The sequence below is a fragment of the Maylandia zebra genome, linkage group LG1 (assembly GCF_041146795.1).
Source record: "Maylandia zebra isolate NMK-2024a linkage group LG1, Mzebra_GT3a, whole genome shotgun sequence".
NCBI lineage: Eukaryota > Metazoa > Chordata > Actinopteri > Cichliformes > Cichlidae > Maylandia > Maylandia zebra.
The window spans coordinates 670,741-688,132 of NC_135167.1; the positions used below are offsets into that span (position 1 = coordinate 670,741).

General features: G+C 47.7%; 1 protein-coding gene across 1 annotated transcript in view; it reads left to right on the forward strand.

Moving 5' to 3' along the window:
- Positions 1-306: 306 nt before the first annotated feature.
- Positions 307-17,392, forward strand: part of tshz3b (teashirt zinc finger homeobox 3b) — a 29,318-nt gene continuing 12,232 nt past the window's right edge. Inside the window, exon 1 of the mRNA XM_004565672.3 lies at positions 307-491. Within this exon, the coding sequence (XP_004565729.3) occupies positions 452-491 (40 nt within the window). The 5' untranslated portion in view covers positions 307-451. The remainder of the gene's footprint in view (positions 492-17,392) is intronic.

The following is a 17,392-nucleotide window of genomic DNA, read 5'->3' on the forward strand; positions in this document are numbered from 1 at the left end:
GAGGTCGGGAGGAGGGAGCTACGTGACGCCGCTCAGCGCGGAGCTTGAACCGGAGACGAAGCGCCGCTCAGTGCGCGCGCGGCAGGTTTGCGGACTTTGACTGACGCAGTCCTCCGGTCTGTCCTCCGGTTTTGTCCCCGCAGCTCGCCTGTTGCAGCTCGGACTCATCGGCGACTCAAGAGGCGGAGCTGCTCCTCCTGCTGCTGCCGGAGCGGCGCGCCGAGGCTCGGCCACGGACCGGGACTCCCGCCGGTCTTCCGTCACCTCTTTAAATCTCCTTTCTGCAGTTTTTGCCCCCCCCCCCCCCCCCCGCTCCCCACGCACCCTCCCCGCTCTATGCGGGAGTCCTGAGAGCAGCGGGGGGGCACATTGCCGGAGCTCCGCGGAGCCCCCGGGCTGCCTCGGATCAGCGCCGACTCAGAGCGACTCTCCGCCGGACTCCTGAGCCGACATGCCGCGGAGGAAGCAGCAAGCGCCGCGGCGCGCCGCAGGTAAGCCCCGCTGTTTGCCCCCCTCCGCTAAGCAGCTACTTTTCATTAATATTTCCCCACTCTCTCACACACACTCGTTCTCTCACACACACACTCCAAACACAAACACACACACTGTCATACACACACACTCTCACACACACGCGCTCTCACGCACACACAGCATCTCTAGTTAAAAACAGACAGCTGGATTTATTTTTCAGATTTTTACCGTTTTAACCCAACGTGTGTTTGGAGTGTGTGAGAGTTTATTTTGAGTAAAATATTTTTATTTTGACACACACACACACACACACACACACACACACACACACACACACACCTGTAGGCTGCATGTTTGATGAAGTGAATTTTCAGAATAAACCTTCAGCTCTTCACACATGTGACCATCAGCTTCCAGCAGAGGTCAAAGGTCAGTATGAGCTCTAGGAAAAGGTTTGGTCGGGCTCAGTGTGGACCCAGCACCTTGGGTCTGCCGACTCCAATGGGTTTTTTGAGGATTACCAAATAACCGACAGAAAACAAAGTCAGATTTATCTTGTTCTTTTTAGTTGATGGATTTTTAAAACATTTTTCTCATTTTTAGTGTCGTCATATTTCTGAGTTTCTCGTTGTTCCTCCGGCCGTCGATTTATCCTCGATAATCGGGGGCCGGTCATTCCCGGCCCTCAGATTTTTCCACCTCTGTTTTCTTTCCCTCCTCTTTCAGTTTCTGGGAAAGACTTCTCTCCCCAAGTAAAGATTAGTTCACGGGCTGCAGAGCGAGGAGGGAGTGATGCTGGAAAAGAGCTTAATGGACAGTCGCCATCTTTGATTTGACGCCTGATTGATCACCCGTCACCCGACCGGGCTTTTGATCTGTTCATTCCCAATAATCTCCTCCTCCTCCTCCTCCCCCCAGACAGGCTGAAGTCACGTCGACCTCACAAACTTCAGCGCTCACCTCGTTCTGTTGTTAGCGCTCAGCTTAACATCTTGCTGAATCACAGATCATTTTACGATGACCTTTAACCTTTGGTGTTTGGCTTTAACTGGAGGATTGCTGAGCGCGCACACACACTGTGGTGTTACAGATGTGAGGCTTTGCTTCATATTTGATTCAATCGTCTGAACGCTGACAGCCACATTCATCAGAGGCTCTTATGGTCAATCAGTGCTGGGGGGTGGGGGGGTAATGGACATGCCGGGAGGGGTTAAAGCCGCGGATGGATGCAGAAGCTAAACGATGGATTTCTTTCTTGAGAATAAACGTGCCTGCTGAAGGAGGAGCTTCATTTCAAACTAGCAGCCACGTCCTATTTTTTCTCCTCCTCTCCTCTCCTCCTCTCCTCGTCCTGCAGCTGCGAGCTGAGCGGTTTTGGAAGATTGAGTTTGAGAGGGTGATGTCAAACTGGTTGCCGTGTGGTGACAGATTTCTGGGAGGATGAATCGGAGTTTTGGGCCGAGGAGCCTGCTTTTCCTTCGGCGTGTTCCGCCGTGACGCTGATCTGTTCCCTGAGCAGCACGTGTGCTCAGGACACGCTTGTCTGAGGTGAAAGTTTGGTCGTGCACGCCACAGCAAGCTCACAGCACGCGCTCCACATGCGCAGACTGTTTTTACTGGACGCCATGTTTCTCATCTAAAAGCACATTTGTGTGTTTCCGTGTCAGTGTGAGGATGTTCAGAGGATTGTTCCTGCAGGCCAGGGCGGCGCGGTGGCGCAGCAGTTAGCGGCGTGGCCTCACAGTGAGGAGGTGAATCTGATGCTCCTTCTCTCACTCACATTTTCTCTTTGTAACCAAACCTTGCCGTTTTCTTGGCGTTTACATTTTTGAGTCTCTGCTGAGCTCTTCTGAACATTAGACCCGTTTCTTCTCCCCTTCACCACCCGACACACACACACACACACGCTTCCTGCCGTGGTGACGGAGCGCGCTCAGCTGTCTTAAGAGGAGTTGTTTTGCCAGCTTCATTAGCGTTGTGCTAATTAGCCGAGCAGCTGATGGATCTGTGACAGGCCTAATGATTGGAGATGACAAGCTCCGCACATTGTCACGCTCGCCAATTAGCTCTCCACCATCGCTGGATTTAATCAACATGATCGTACGCCGTCCTCGTTTGCCTCCCGTCCACCCCGCCGCCGGTGAGGGTTCATTCGAGGTGACCGTCCTGAGCAGGAGGCTTTATTTTTTCCGAGCTCGTGACATCAGCGGGCTTTTGTCCCCAAGCTTCAAAGTCACACTTCATTGTTCTCACACAGGAAGTTCCACCATCAAACAGCACAGCGCCGTTATTTATCCCCAAACAAAAAAACGCCATCATCAGTGAGGCGCCTGCACGTCTTACATTTGAATTACAAGTCCTCACACACACACACACACTCGTGTGAGGACAACAAGTCTTAGTTCATAGGAGTGTGTGTGCGTGAGTGTGTCATTGTCTCCGTGATGTAACGAGATCCATCGTTAAAGTTCAGCTGGTTGAGTTTGTTTAAAGTTTTAATGATTATCTTCCAAACTGCAGCTTTTCATCATAATTCGGTAAAATCAGGTGACGATGAGGCTGAAGATCATGTGACTCGTGATGTTATGGGTGAGCTGATCACTGTGAGGCTCAAACGGAGGGAAGGTTGGCGCTTTCCTCGGTGTGCGACGTCTTTCAGTAGAAACGATTCAGAGACTTTTTGAGCTCCAAAAGTCACGTCAAGGTTTGTCAGATGATCTTTGAGCTCTGGTTAGTCGTAGAAACATGCCACTCGTCTCTGATTTATTTCACCTGTTAGTGAACAGCACACACACGCACACAGACGCACACACATGGCTGCTGAAGACGCTCAGGTATCAGAGGTCGGCATTTTTCCTCGGGTTAAGGCGATGTTCACGAAGAACCCCGCGCCGTTTTCGTGCCCATGCGCTCAGCTGCTGCATGTTCGGTCGCCGGTGAACCAACACGGGCCACACGCACGTTTTCCCTTCAAACGAAGCTGCTCCGGGTCTCTTCATCTCTGGAACCGCTGATGACTGTTTTCTTCTTTTGACTTTGTTAAAATTAGATTTTAAGCAAAAAAATTGAAAATGCCAGACGTATACCACGACTCGGATGTTCGGCGTCCTCGACGGCTCGGCGGACGACTGCAGCAGTTAGAATAATAAAGTGTTGCGTTCTCAAACACAAACTGTTGAGCTGGTTTTTTGCAGGTCTTAGAAAACAATGTGAGGAAGGAAGCCTGTCTCCAGCCGAGCGGCACTTTCCTGATGTCACAGAGTTAAAGTGGGAGTGGCTTCCACCGCCTGCTCCAACATGGCCGATCTGCAGCAGCTTCAAAAAAGGCCGTAAAAGGATTTTTAAGAAAACACGATCTGATCACGAACCAGCGTTATTCTGGTGACTCGATATCTGAGGGTCTTTTTCACGTCCGGCCTGCCCTAATCAGGCGGTAACCACGGTAACAATGCTACAAACTGCTACATATGGACATTTGATCGCTGTTTCACAGTCGTTACGATGTTTCCACGTCATTATTTGTTTGACTCGCACACTGTGATTGGTTCCTTAAAGCTGTGATATTATTGGTTCCCCAGCCTGCAGGGCGCTCACTCGTACGTAACCTCGTCTACAAACCGTTCGATTCAAATCTCAACAACAGTCACCTGAAGGTGTTTATAAAGTAAAGACCTGGCAATCAGAAATGGGAAGCAAAGAGACATCCATCAGAACAAGGATCATGGGAATCCCCCGGCAGCCTACGTCTATTGCAGCATAACTAAGGGAGGATTCAGGGTCACCTGGTCCAGCCCTAACTATATGCTTTAGCAAAAAGGAAAGTTTCAATCTTAAAGGCAGAGATAGTGTCTGTCTTATGGTGAATGTGAGTGGATCTCAGCTGAGAGGACACATCTGAAACCAAACAGGAAGTGTCACCATCGTGACACCATCAGTTTCAGGCGGAGAACTTAGAAGTTTACCTGAAAAATAAAAAGCACATTTCCGGAAAAATAAGGAAATGATGTGTTGTGCACAAAGAGAAGGACCCAAAGCAAAGCAGGTTTGGTGTTTTTGTGGTTCTCAGACTCAGAGACGTAGCCCTAAAATTTGATCTTTATCTGGAGTAAATATATGAGGTCAGATGAGCTGTGAGGTCAGAGACGTGTACCGGAATACGCCACGGTCTCTGAAGCTCGTTCAGCGTGAGGCTGGAACACCAAGGCCGTCGTCTGTGACCCGCTGCGGTTAAACTCGGCCCCTTAATGAAGCGTTTGAAGCTGGCGGATGCTGTGATTGTACCGTAGTTAAATATTGGATCACAAGGACGGACAGGAAGCCATTGACACTGTAAAGCAGATTATGCGCACAGGCGGGAGGAAGCAGAAAGGAACGAAGAAGCCGGCGAGCAGACAAACGACAGTCACGGGGGGTCCCCCCCATTCCTCCAGGATAAGTGGCTGATGGTTTCTAAACAGTGTTTCTTCTCCTTCTCTCTCACAATCCTCCGTCACGGCTCCCATTAGGTTGACAGCTGTCAATTAGCCTCCCTTGGTCTGGCGCTCTGCACTTTATTGCCGGCAGTTGATGCTGTCATTCGCTCCCAGTTTCGCCTTGAGCGTTATCACGAGCGCTCAAACAGTCGATAGCTGATGCATCAGCAGTTATTTCTTAAATTGGCTCACAAGGCTGCATCCGCTCCTCCTCATTTCTTCTCCCCCCTCTCCTCTGTCTGTCTGCTCCCTGCTCACCTCCTCTTCCTCTCCAAACACCCTGGTGTGTGTGTGTGTGTGTGGGGGGGGGGGGGGGGGGGGGAGTCAGAACAACAGCAGCTAAAACATCAGCAGTGTGTGTTTAAAGGGAAATCGTTTTCATTCTTGAAGCGACACAGAGAAGACGTGACGGAGGGAAGAATGGCAGGTGTGTGTGTTCAGGATAAACAAGGTTTCTGTGACACACACACACACACACACACTGGTCTCACAGATTATTACTGAGACAGCTACACAGCCTGCTTTGAGATTTTCTTTGCTCCCACGCTCTTCATCACAGAGGGTTCCTAATCATCGTCATCATTTCCCTCAAACTCTGAATGATGCTTTGAGTCTCTTTAAGAAGCTCGGCCGTTCCTCTCCAACTGCTGCCTTTATTTTTACGGCCCGTTAGACTTCCTGTCATGCTCAGGAGACACATCGAGAGACGAGAGGCCCAGTTGGAGGATGAGTTAGTGTTGAGACAAGGTGTGTGTGTGTGTGTGTGTGTGTGTGTGTGTGTGTGTGTGTCTGTTTTGAGTGTCATCTGGGCTCAGCTCCAGGTCTGGTTTCTTCTTACCCTCAGTGGGGGTTCCCTTTATGTCTGCGAAATGTGTGTGTCCTTCGCTTTCCCACGGAGGCTTTGGCCTAACCCAGACGAGACTGGCAGCCATCAGTCTGTGTGTGCGTGCGTGCGTGAGTGTGATGAAAGGCAGGAGAGCCGGCAGCGAGGACCCGTCTGAAGGTCTGGTAATCAGGGCCAGCCTAAGCTGACATCCTCCTCAGGCTGACAGGGCCTTCCTCTTCAGTCCACAGACACACACAGATCAGAGCCTCTGAAAGTTTTGATCTGAGTGCCGTGTTTGTGAGCCAGCACTGAGCTGAAAGCAGGCAGGAAAAGTGCAGCAGAACTTTATTTAACTTTAAACTTATTAATATATCAAATTTATTGAGCTTTAACCTGCAATCAGGTCAGAGGGCAAAGGTGAACCTGCTGCGAGTTTTACTTTCTTACCTTGTTGGAGGGCTTTGATCCTCCATCAAACAGAAATCTGTACTCTTTCAGATTTCGTCCCAGAACAGATCAGCAGCTGTGGAGGACGTCCGATCATTGTTATTCCAGTTTCGTCCCTTTAAGAGTGATTCCAGGCTGTGGATACAGTTTCTTTGTCCGACAGTGTCTCCACCACGCAGTGTTTCGCATCCTCTCTGAGGATGAAGCTTGGGTCGTTCACAGACGGCCAGTTTTGGTCCAGAGTAGCTGATCACTTCCTGTTTGCGGGTTTGTCTTCGGGCTCTGCTTCTTTTTTTTTTTTAGTTTTTAACCATTCAACATCCCAGAAAACCCCACTGTACGCTCAGAGCGCCACACACAACGATCTGCATGGAGCAGATGAGTGTGTGTGTGTGTGTGTGCGTGTGTGTGTGTGTGTTTGTGTGTGTGTGTGTGCGTGTGTGTGTGTGTGTGTGTGTGCGTGTGTGTGTGTGTGTGTGTGTGTTTGTGTGTGTACGTGCGTGTGCGTTCGTGCGTGTGCGTGTGTGTGTGTGTGTGTGAGTGGAGGCAGGTGAGAGAGAGAGAGTCGTCCATGCTGAACGCAGGGAGGGGGCGAGGAGGAGGAAGGCTGTTTTATTTTCTACTGTGAGGGCCTGTTGCTAATTAATGTTTCTTGGTCGGTTTCTGTCGGAGCTGAGTAATGTTTTTGATCTTTATGCCTGATAACTGCATACCTAATGAGATTTCAAAGCTGGTGGAGATGGGAGTTGCTGCTCCCTGCAATTATTGACAGATGCCTTTTCTCCGCCACTGGCTGCCGCGCCATAAATCCTTCCTCAGTAATGAGCTTGAGAAGTGCCACCCTGCCAGTGAGCTAATGAAACCGAGCAAGGGGGGCCGTGTGTGTGTGTGGGGGGGTGCAAAAGAGTGCATCACACTCCTCTGACACATTTTTTTCTCTTTAAATGCACTCTGCAGATGTCAGCCACCTCGGCTGCCAGAGAGAAAAGAGGCAGGGGGAAGACGGCGAGCCAGGAAAAAAGCGAGACAAAGCCAGAGTTTGGGTTCAGGTTACAGCCCCGTGTTCAGGCCATTTGTCTGCGTTTGCCTGTTTTATTTGAAATACTAGCATCTCTGTTGCCAAACAGGACTGTGATTGATACCCCCACCCCCTCCCCGCCTGCGATTGATACCCCCCTACCCCGCCTGCCTGCCCACATCCACCAGCAGCTTCTCCACCTTTAATTCTCAATGAACTCTTCTTCTTCTTCTTCTTCTTCTTCTTCTTCTGTGTCAATGAAAAAAAAGTCAGCTGCATAGATAAACACCTGATACAACCAGCAGCCCCCCACCCCACACACACGTGATGCTGGGCTTCAACTGAATGCTGGAAAACCAGCTTCACAAAAACTGCAGACGTGTTGGCCATGCTCGGTTTGTAGAAGTCAAATGTGACTTTTAGTCTTGAATATTTTCGTCACCCTTGGATTCACTAACCCTAAATCCAGCGCCCAGTGTTCAAATCCAGTGAAACCAAATCCAGAAATCTGGTCGTTCACAGGAAGACCAGGATTATGTGATCGTAGAAGATCAAACTGGATCCAGTCGGAGTTGTTCTCTGCGTTTCAGCAGGATCAGGATTAATATCAGTCCTGATCCCAGCAGAGGACTGGATCCAGACTACGTAACAGGAAAAATGAAATAAAAATTGGAAGTGTATCAAACGACTTTGTACATGATAACTGTTTTCATACATTTGTCAGTTTATTTATGATGCTCTGTACTTACAGTTCATAGATAAATGTAAGATACCACAAACTGTGAGCTGTATGGTAAAATCAAGGTTATGAAGTAAGAGTTTAAATGTGATCACAGCAGTTGAGTTTGATACCCACATAGCAGACATAATGACTGTACAGGGTGGGCCATTTATATGGATACACCATAATAACATGGGAATGGTTGGTGATATTAAAGTCCTGTTTGTGGCACATTAGTATATGTGAGGGGGCAAACTCCTCAAGATGGGTGGTGACCATGGTGGCCATTTAGAAGTCGGCCATCTTGGATACAACTTTCGTTTTTTCAATAGGAAGAGGGCCATGTGACACATCACACTTATTGGTAATGTCACAAGAAAAACAATGGTGTGCTTGGTTTTATAATTTATAATTCATTTTGTTAGTTTTGGTGCCACTGGCATTGAAAGTACAGATGATCCAGATTTCTTGAATCCTTAAAGTCTGTACCTGGGGCAGATTGACTCTTTGAGCAATCGTGGCTCAAGAGTTGGGAGTTCGCCTTGTAATTGGAAGGTTGCCGGTTCGAGCCCCGGCTCCGACAGTCTCGGTTGTTGTGTCCTTGGGCAAGACACTTCACCCGTTGCCTACTGGTGGTGGTCAGAGGGCCCGGTGGCGCCAGTGTCCGGCAGCCTCGCCTCTGTCAGTGCGCCCCAGGGTGGCTGTGGCTACAATGTAGCTGCCATCACCTGTGTGTGAATGTGTGGATGACTGAATGTAGTGTAAAGTGCTTTGGGGTCCATTGGGACTAAGTAAAGCACTATACAAATACAGGCCATTTACCATTTGACGTTTTCCATGGAAGCATCATTTTTATCCGGATTACACCTGAACAGTTGCGTCCTGGACTGCCAGCACTGGATGGTGCTGACTAAAGGTAGCGTGGTCTGTGGCATCAGCAGCTACTTTCAGACACACATAAATCTGCATGTGAATAATCAGGGTGCATCATGGGTAAAATTCAGTCGGGTCCAAAGTGTTTCTCTGGTTCTGAAATGATGCAAACTTAGATTTCAGCTTAAAACACAAAAGTGTGATTTTCCTGCAGAGACCGTGTACAGGTATGTGTGTGTGTGTGTGTGTGTGTGTTGCATGTATTCGGAGGCCTCTGAGAGCCGAGTGGTGTGTCGCTGCCAAACAGTCGATTTCCCCCTCTCGTCGTCCGCTCCATACATCACAGACCCGCCCTTCTCTCCTGACACAGTGACGTGTGTCATTTATCAAACACGGCCTTGCCAGGCCTCGTGTGTGTGTGTGTTAGAGTAGGGCGGAGATCTCCTCCAGGAGAGGAGGAGGAGGGTTTGATTCCTCTTGTGGTGATCAGAGAGGAAACAGAAACGTTAAACGCTGTTTTACGTGCTTGTGTTCTTATTGAACATCATGAATAATTACAGCTTGTAGCTACGTAAACCTCTGTGTGTGTGTGTGTGTGTGTGTGTGTGTGTGTGTGTGTGTGTGTGTGTGTGTGTGTGTGTGTCCAACACACACACACAGAGCCTGTCCTCTGATTCAAAGGGAGGCCTTACAGGAAGAAGATGGATGCTCCTTAAAAAGAGCCTGTTGATGGATATGAATCTGGCCCCTCATTCATCACTGTTACATTATTTAGACTGGATCCCTGCAGAGCTGTAACCCGACACGCGGGGGTGGGGGGGTGTATATGAACTACAGGAAGAGCGAGATTAAAGGTGTGAGCAACCACAGCAGTCACGATTGTGATTGGACACTGCGACCTAATGCTAGGCTGCATGTTCTCCACGTGGCGGTTCTCTGGGTTCTCCGACTTCCAGTCCAAACACGAGCTGGGTGGGTTAGCTGGAGACTGTGAAGCTGCTAATGGACGAGAGCTAGATAAAGAGCTTGAAGTGAATGTCAGTCTAAAGTGCTTTGACTGGTGGGTGATTCACTTGTTACTGGGGTATATCGCCACGGTCACATGGATACTGCAGACTTGAGCTACTCTGGAGCGGGAGGACAGAAGCACCAGCAGGCCCATTTGAGTGTGTGTGTTTCCAATCCTGGATGCCTGGCTGTATTGTTTGCGTCCTGTCTCTGTAGGCTCTGATTGGTCCCCAGGTTCAGGCTGTGGGCTCGGCCACCTCCTGGCCGCTTCTGTAGATTCACCGCTAACCCCGCGAGAGTTTTCGGTGAGAGAGGAAGTCAGCACGTAGCCTCCGTGGATCCTCCTCGCTGCTCCTTCCAGTGTTTTTTGGAGCGCCGCCTCCTCCCCTGCCCTCCGTCGCTCCCTCTCCTCCCAGGTTTCTATAGCACCGAGGCAGACGTGCTGATTTATTGTGGCCATCCGTCTCTGCTCCTCATCCATCACGGGCCGTTGCTAGGCGATCATGGCAGCAGCTGTTTGCTTTAGAGTTCAACAGAGGGGCCGTCAGTCAGCGGCGGCAGGTGAAAAGCATTACCGACGTGCTGTTGTCACGGCGAATAATTAATCAAAGGCGGCAAAGATAATTAAAAAGATATGACCCTTGCTGCTGCCGCTTGGTCCCAGGTTTGTCCAGGAAAGAGGAGTAAAAAAGAAAAGGTGAGAGGAAGAGGAGGACTCCTCATCACTGCTATCGCTCAGTAGTTCTTTAAGATTCCTCCTGCTCTCGCGTGACCCCCCCTCCTCCTCCCTCAGACGAGTGGAGTGAGTGAATGCTGATAAAACAGGCTCTCCTGCTCTTATTAATTAGGAGGAGATGGGCTGGAAAAACCAGAGAAAGGGTTTAAAAAGGCTTCACGGAGGGATGGAGAGTGCTCTCAGAGTGCTGAAGATCCATCCGTCACCTCCGGTTCAGAGAGCCAACTGAGAGTTAGTCGCTCTGCTCAGAAAAACATGATGTTTGCATTTAAAGATGGAGTCACATGACCCAGTTGATTTATGTGGATTCGCTGTGAAGGTGTCTGCGTCTGCAGGTCTTCTGTCTGCTGCTCGTTTTGTTCTTCGTTAAATCCTCAGAGCCCGTTTGTATCTGCAGGCAGCAGAGCAGAAACGTCCACCGTGAAGCGAGATCACCTCGGAACATCTGGAAGCACATCTGCCGTCCGAAGACGAGCCGTTTGGTTCTGAGTCTGCTAGGTTTCCAGAAAATCAAGAACCTTCGCTTTTCAGCGTCAACCTCCGCCATACTCAGAGGACCCGTGCAGAAACGGCGCTTTGCGTCCACTTTCAGACGTTTCTGTGCAAATTATTCTTTAACTGTTTAACAGCCAAAAAGCTTCCAAACATGCACACCTGCGGGCTGTGGGAGGAAACTCACCTGAACCTGAGAGACCTGAATTTGTCAAATGTGTTCAAAGTTTTAGCTTCATTTACCTGATCTGTTATTTATTCCAACACACACGGCGTGGAGCGCCCACAGTTTTGTTGTACATGTACAATAGCAGGCTTTTCTATTCAGTTAATATTCAACCTCATTTCTATTTGTATTTATTTTCTGATACTGAACTTTAAAGCTAGAGGAAGCTACTGTAAGTACTATGTGTACCTTGTTGTACCAGTGTAGGGGTGATACAGCCTTAAAATCAGAGCTGTGTAAGTAAAAGATGGCGGTTTGCTTCCCTCTCTCCGCCAAGCTGCTGTCACTGATGACGCTTCCTAATTTGAATCTGCTGAAATGAGGATCCTCCGTGCAGCAGTCCTGACTCAGCACGCATCAAATGTGAGCGCAGAAGTAGCCTCACTAGCTTTTATTCCCCCTGGAAATTCAAAAAGCACAAAATAATATAAAAATAAGTTTAACAGGAAGTAAAGTCAGTGGATGTGCAGTTTCAGTAACAACTCACAGCTTTAAGCAACAGTTCCTGCCACCATAGCAAGTATGATGCAAACTAAAATGATTATTTCCGTTATTTCATGGTTCAGGCTCTGCAGGTCACATCGAAGGTCCGGATTTGTGTTTTGTGCACGTTTAGGGACAGACATGAAGCCTTTCCCTGAGCGTGTGGGCTCACTCATCTGGAAACGTCACTCCGTCACCGTGCACATGAAAACCAGTAACAATGAAAATGAATCGAATCATTCAATGTTTGAATGTGAACGTTTCCCTCAGTGTGACCTGAGAGGAAAACATTAGTCTGATTTTAGGCTAGGGCTGAACGATTATGGAAAATAATCTAATTGCGATTTTTTGCCCCAATATTGCGATTGCGATGCGATATGCGATTATTTTTTAAGGTCTTTGTCTTCTGTATTATTAAACAAAGACAAGCAATACATCATATAGTATGGCCAATACTATATTACATTAATTTTAAACTGTTCTTTCCTGGAAGACAGACCTCTGTTATGATGACATGAGGTGATGCATGAATTGATGACTGACATTTTTATTTAACTTCTTCAATCACAACAGTATATTTGAACATACACAATAGTTTATTTTTAGCTTACAAACATCTGAGCATAAAGTGCTGACAAGGAACCCTGGTGTAAACATTAAAATGAAAGTCAGTACAATGTGCAGATTGCAGAAATATACATAAACAAAATCAGTGGCTTTACCACACTCAGTTTTTCAACATCTGTGAACTACTAGACAGTCATTCAATTACAAAATAATATTAAATAAATAAAACTAATAAATAAAAAATACACACATCTTACTGATCTCTGCAGTCAGTAACATTACACATAAAGTGCAAACATAATAGCAATTGTATAAACACACACACAAACACGCCTTTAAAGTTTAAAGGCATGAAATTGGACGGTCTAGTTCTGATTAGCGTCACCGCTGTCTCGGTGGAGTTTAATAAACTCGGCCGTCTGCTTCTTGCTATCTAAAATATAACCAGACACTGGTGTAAATTCTCGACTGTCTCATACTTCTGTTTAATAAGTTTTCTGTTTGACGTTTAGTCAGCTGTGTGAAAACCAAGGAGGAACCCACCCGGGGGATTAATAAAGTTTTATTTTATCTAATCTAATAACTTTAATCTCAGCCAAACCGATTTACTCACGAACAAACAAAACACTGAAAAAAGCCCAACAATAACATTTTTAGGTTGTCTAAGTGACTTATATATTACGTTTAACCCGAGCAGCGAAACTCCGCGGTGATCTGAAAATGATGTGCCGGGAGTTGTGCCGTTCTCGGCCGCATCAGTAACCCTCGAGCTCCCGGCTAGCTGTCGAGCTGGTGGGTAGCAGACGCCTCTGAAAACGTCGAAGCACTTTTGCAAATATGGGATATCTTGATAAACCGAGCAGATATTTGATGTTTACACAGCTACTTTCTCGCCTGAAAATATGTTAAAAGTTTATTTTGTGACCCAGAAAGATTAATAAGAGTAATTTTAAAACTTAGTAGCGGCCGCCATTGTTGGAAACTGGAGTTTGGCTGGGCCGCGCTATGAATTCTGGGATATGGTAGTCATTTGGACAGCCTTCGGCGCGTCGCTGTGACGTAATCGGTCTACAAATGCGGCCTCAGGAGGATGCAGCCCATGAATTTAGACATGTCCAGAGTATAATCGCAGCCTTTGCGGTTAGAAAATTGCACTTGATCATGTCGCGATATTATCGCAAATGCGATATATCGTTCAGCCCTAATTGCTGGTCTTTGTGTTGTTTCCGTCGGAGCTGACGTGTCCGTGTCAGGTCTGTGATCGGCGTTTCCACAGTGTGACGGGAACCCCGGGGTGTGTTCGTGTCTGAAAGAGATTTTGGGTTGACTGAAAGTGTTTCGTGGAGTAAAGTCAACAGACTGTAACAAAGTGGGTGAATAGATGTTCACAGTGGGCTGGACAATAACTCAGAATTAAAGTTATGATTTGTTGTATCTTCATCCGTAGAAGCTCAAACTAAGATGGCCTTCATTCAGAAAGGTGGATGTAGAAGATCGGGAGGTTTTGTGTAAGTGAGCCTGAGGCTCGTCACTGAGACGGGAACGAGCTGCCGCCTTAACAACAGGGTCGTCCACCGCAGACGCACCCACTACTCTGACTCAAGCACAAGCCTGCGTCCTGCCACGTAGTTTTTTTAAAGGTATTTCAGTTTTATTACATTTTGAACTGTGTTTGAGCTAGAGGTGAATGCTCTATAAGAAGTGGTCACATCAGCAGGTGACCTCTCTGAGAAGGTACTGCTGTGTCATGGGTGGGACTTTGTGGCCTCAAGGTGAACCCTCTGCACAGCAGCGTGTGATTTTCTGCTTGCAGTCAGTCCTTCCTTCTGATCCCGCCAGCCTGCTGCCACGAGTCAGGCAGACGTGGTTCATGTTAGCTCAGCAGCGAACACGTGTCAGTAAAAATCCTACAGCAGATTTTCTTCATATGCAATCACAAACCTGTCTTTGTGCAATAAAATCTTATCGGCTTCAGGCAAAACGCCCGTGTTTGGAACGTTTGTGGGAGGTTCCTGTGACCTTGCAGACAGAGGCCGGGAGGCGGGGTTAGAGCCGAGCGGCACACGCTCACACAGGAAGCCCAGAGAGCACGTGTAGAAATGCAGCGAGTGGCAGAGGTGGATGTCAGTTGCCGAGCTTCAGTCAGTGTTTAACGTTTTGCTTCCTGCCTTTCTGTAACTCCACCAGGAATGATTTCGCCTCGAGCTTCGCCCTGGGTGCTACTCGGTGTCAGTGAACGCCACACACACAGAAATGACAGTCTGCTCTGCTTTACTTAGATGAGCACAACCCAGTCAAAGGACACTTGATTGATTAACGAGCAGCCATTGAGTTATTGATCAATCGTTGGGTGTCTCCACATGCGGCTGGTTCTGTCTGAACACTGAAAAAATCTAATCTGGACTGAACCCAAACCAGGAATGTTTCTCAGGAATTACTGAACAATTCTTATCATATAGTTCAAATTACCGCTGGTCCTGTCACATCTTGAACCGGGGGTATGCGGTGAGCTGGTGTCGGTCCAGTCCTCAGTCCACGGCATGGATGAAGCTAAGCGTTACTTGGTTTTTCACGCTTGGGCACTGTCAGGTTTTCTTGTTTGAATCACAAACTGTGGTCAGAGTGTGTGGACTCGCCACCGACGATGCTTCCCGCGTGGGCTCGTTTCACTAACGTGTGGATTGGTGTTATGGTGAGCACGATCTGATATCCTCGTGTCGGTGTTGTTCCCACATCATCATAATAAATGTTGTTCCAGGTTCAACATTGCAAGTGACCAATCGCATTGTTGTGACGTCATACTTTTGCGACTTCGGAAAAAAGCGCCGTAAAAAATAAAATCTACTTAACTTGCGAGAAACCACCTCTGTCCGCCGATCCAGCAATTTGAATTCTTTGCATTTCAGGATGCTGTTCTTTAATAAACGGTAAGCATTATGCATATTGTCCTTGCAACACTGGAATTTCATAAATGAATGAATGGCTTGGCTTGCAAAAGTACATCACAACAATGTGATTGGTCACTTGCAATGTTGAACCTGGAACAACATTTATTATGATGATGTGGGAACAACACCGACACGAGGATATCAGATCATCTGTTATGGTGAGGAGGTGCGCAAGAAAAACTCCCACACTAAGCTCCAATCACACACTTTTGTTTTGGCGTCTCTGTGTTTTCCTGCTCGTCTGTTTCTTTCTTCCTGTTAAAAGAGAGTTTTTGCTTCCTTCTCTTGCTGAGTGCTCAAAGGGTTGTTGGGGTTTCTCTTAAAGCTGTGGGGTTACAGCGACTTAAAGGCGAGCAAGCCCTGAAGATTCAGACCAAACCAACAGCATATTTTGGGTTAAACTGATTTGGTTTGACAGATACACAAACTTTAGAGGTTTTGGTGGAGCATATGACCAACATGTGACCACCTGGTGCTGAAGGTGGTTAAAACCCACCCACATGAGAGGGCAGGTACGGCGCTTGTTTTCCTTCTGTGTGACATCTGTCAGCAGTAATCTGATCGATCGTCTACTCTGACATCCAGCGGGAGAAACATTGGAGTTACGGAGCATCTGGAGGCTTTAAGGCCTCATAACTTCACACTGGATGTAAATATTTGTATATAAAAATTAATGAGCATCGTGGAGGAGATGGTTTTGTTTGGTAGAGCACAAAGCATAAAATTAAAACTACTTACAGCAGTCTTTTTCCTGTAAATGAAGTCCAGCTTTTCAGTGAAACGTCTCATTCATCAGCATCACAGACACCAAATTAATGATGCCGTTTCTTCAGTTTGAGCACAGATCGTCTCCTGATGGTGCAAATTTAAAAATCTCTGCATCCTCTGGACAAATGTGACCCAGTGTCCCGAGGTGCAGTTCGATGTGGACGAGCCTGTGAAAGCTCTTTTCTCCTTTTTAGGACACCACAGCAGCAGGGTTTGGTGAAAGAGAAGGGATTTCAAGGGAGGGGAAGCATATATGACAAACACATCGGCGTGGCTGTGGCAGGTCAGTTGTTTTTCAGATATTAAGTAATCCCACGGTAGCAACGTTCAGACAGAGAAGCCTGCAGTCACATTATCACCTGACTGCAGGAGCGATCATCGTCCTGACAGTGGAACGTTGGACCGAGGCCTCCACGTGAGCGGATGTGTTCATCGTAGACGGCGTTTTGTTTTCACGTGGTGCTCGGTTTAATTCGTATGGAGCTCTGCAGGAACAGGTCCGAACACCTTAGGCAGCTCCCCTGTCCCTCACCTAGATTTCTGAAGTCAGGTCTTTGTTTAACACGAGCCATAGAAACAGTAACTCTGAATGTTAAAGCTTGTGTTGCTAACATGGGGCTAACTCAGAGACAGAGGCTCCGCAGTTCAGAAGTCTAACTTCCTGTCAGCTCTCTGAAGGTGAGCCACAGATGGTTTTCTGAAGACTTGTGGTCACGGAGAGACGAGGACGTCAAGCCCAGCTCACCATTTCTCACAGCTGTGTGTTACTGCTTCACCTGCAGCCTGGTCTGTCTCTCTCTCTCTCTCACACACACACACACTCTGGTCCCACTCTGACATCATCTGTGTGACATTAAAGCACTCGGTCTGGTGTTTTCTGGTCTTCGGGGTCTCATTACATGATTAAAAATGGCGCTCTGCTTCCTGACATCATTCATGGCTGTCTGTGTATTTACCACCACGCTGGAAACTACACACACACACACACGCACACACACAGCGCTTTGAAACTGAAACCTCACACACACACACTGATGAAGAGGGGCAGCGTGGACCGGAGATCCATCACATGGGATGTTAACAACATGCTAACGTGTTTTTAAAGCCGCAGCTCAGGTTTCTTTTTAATTGCTGCATACGATGAAGGTGTCAGTGAACAGATCTGTTGATGTTCTGATCAGCAGGTGAAATCGTTTCAGTTTGACGGCCTCCATGTGTTTCCATCCTGCAGAGGAAAGCTGCAGATTCAGAGAGAAACTTGAGAAATCCGAGCGGATTCAGCAGTTCGTCCTCCTCTGAGACTCACCACCAACTGTAACGTGGCCCCAGCTGC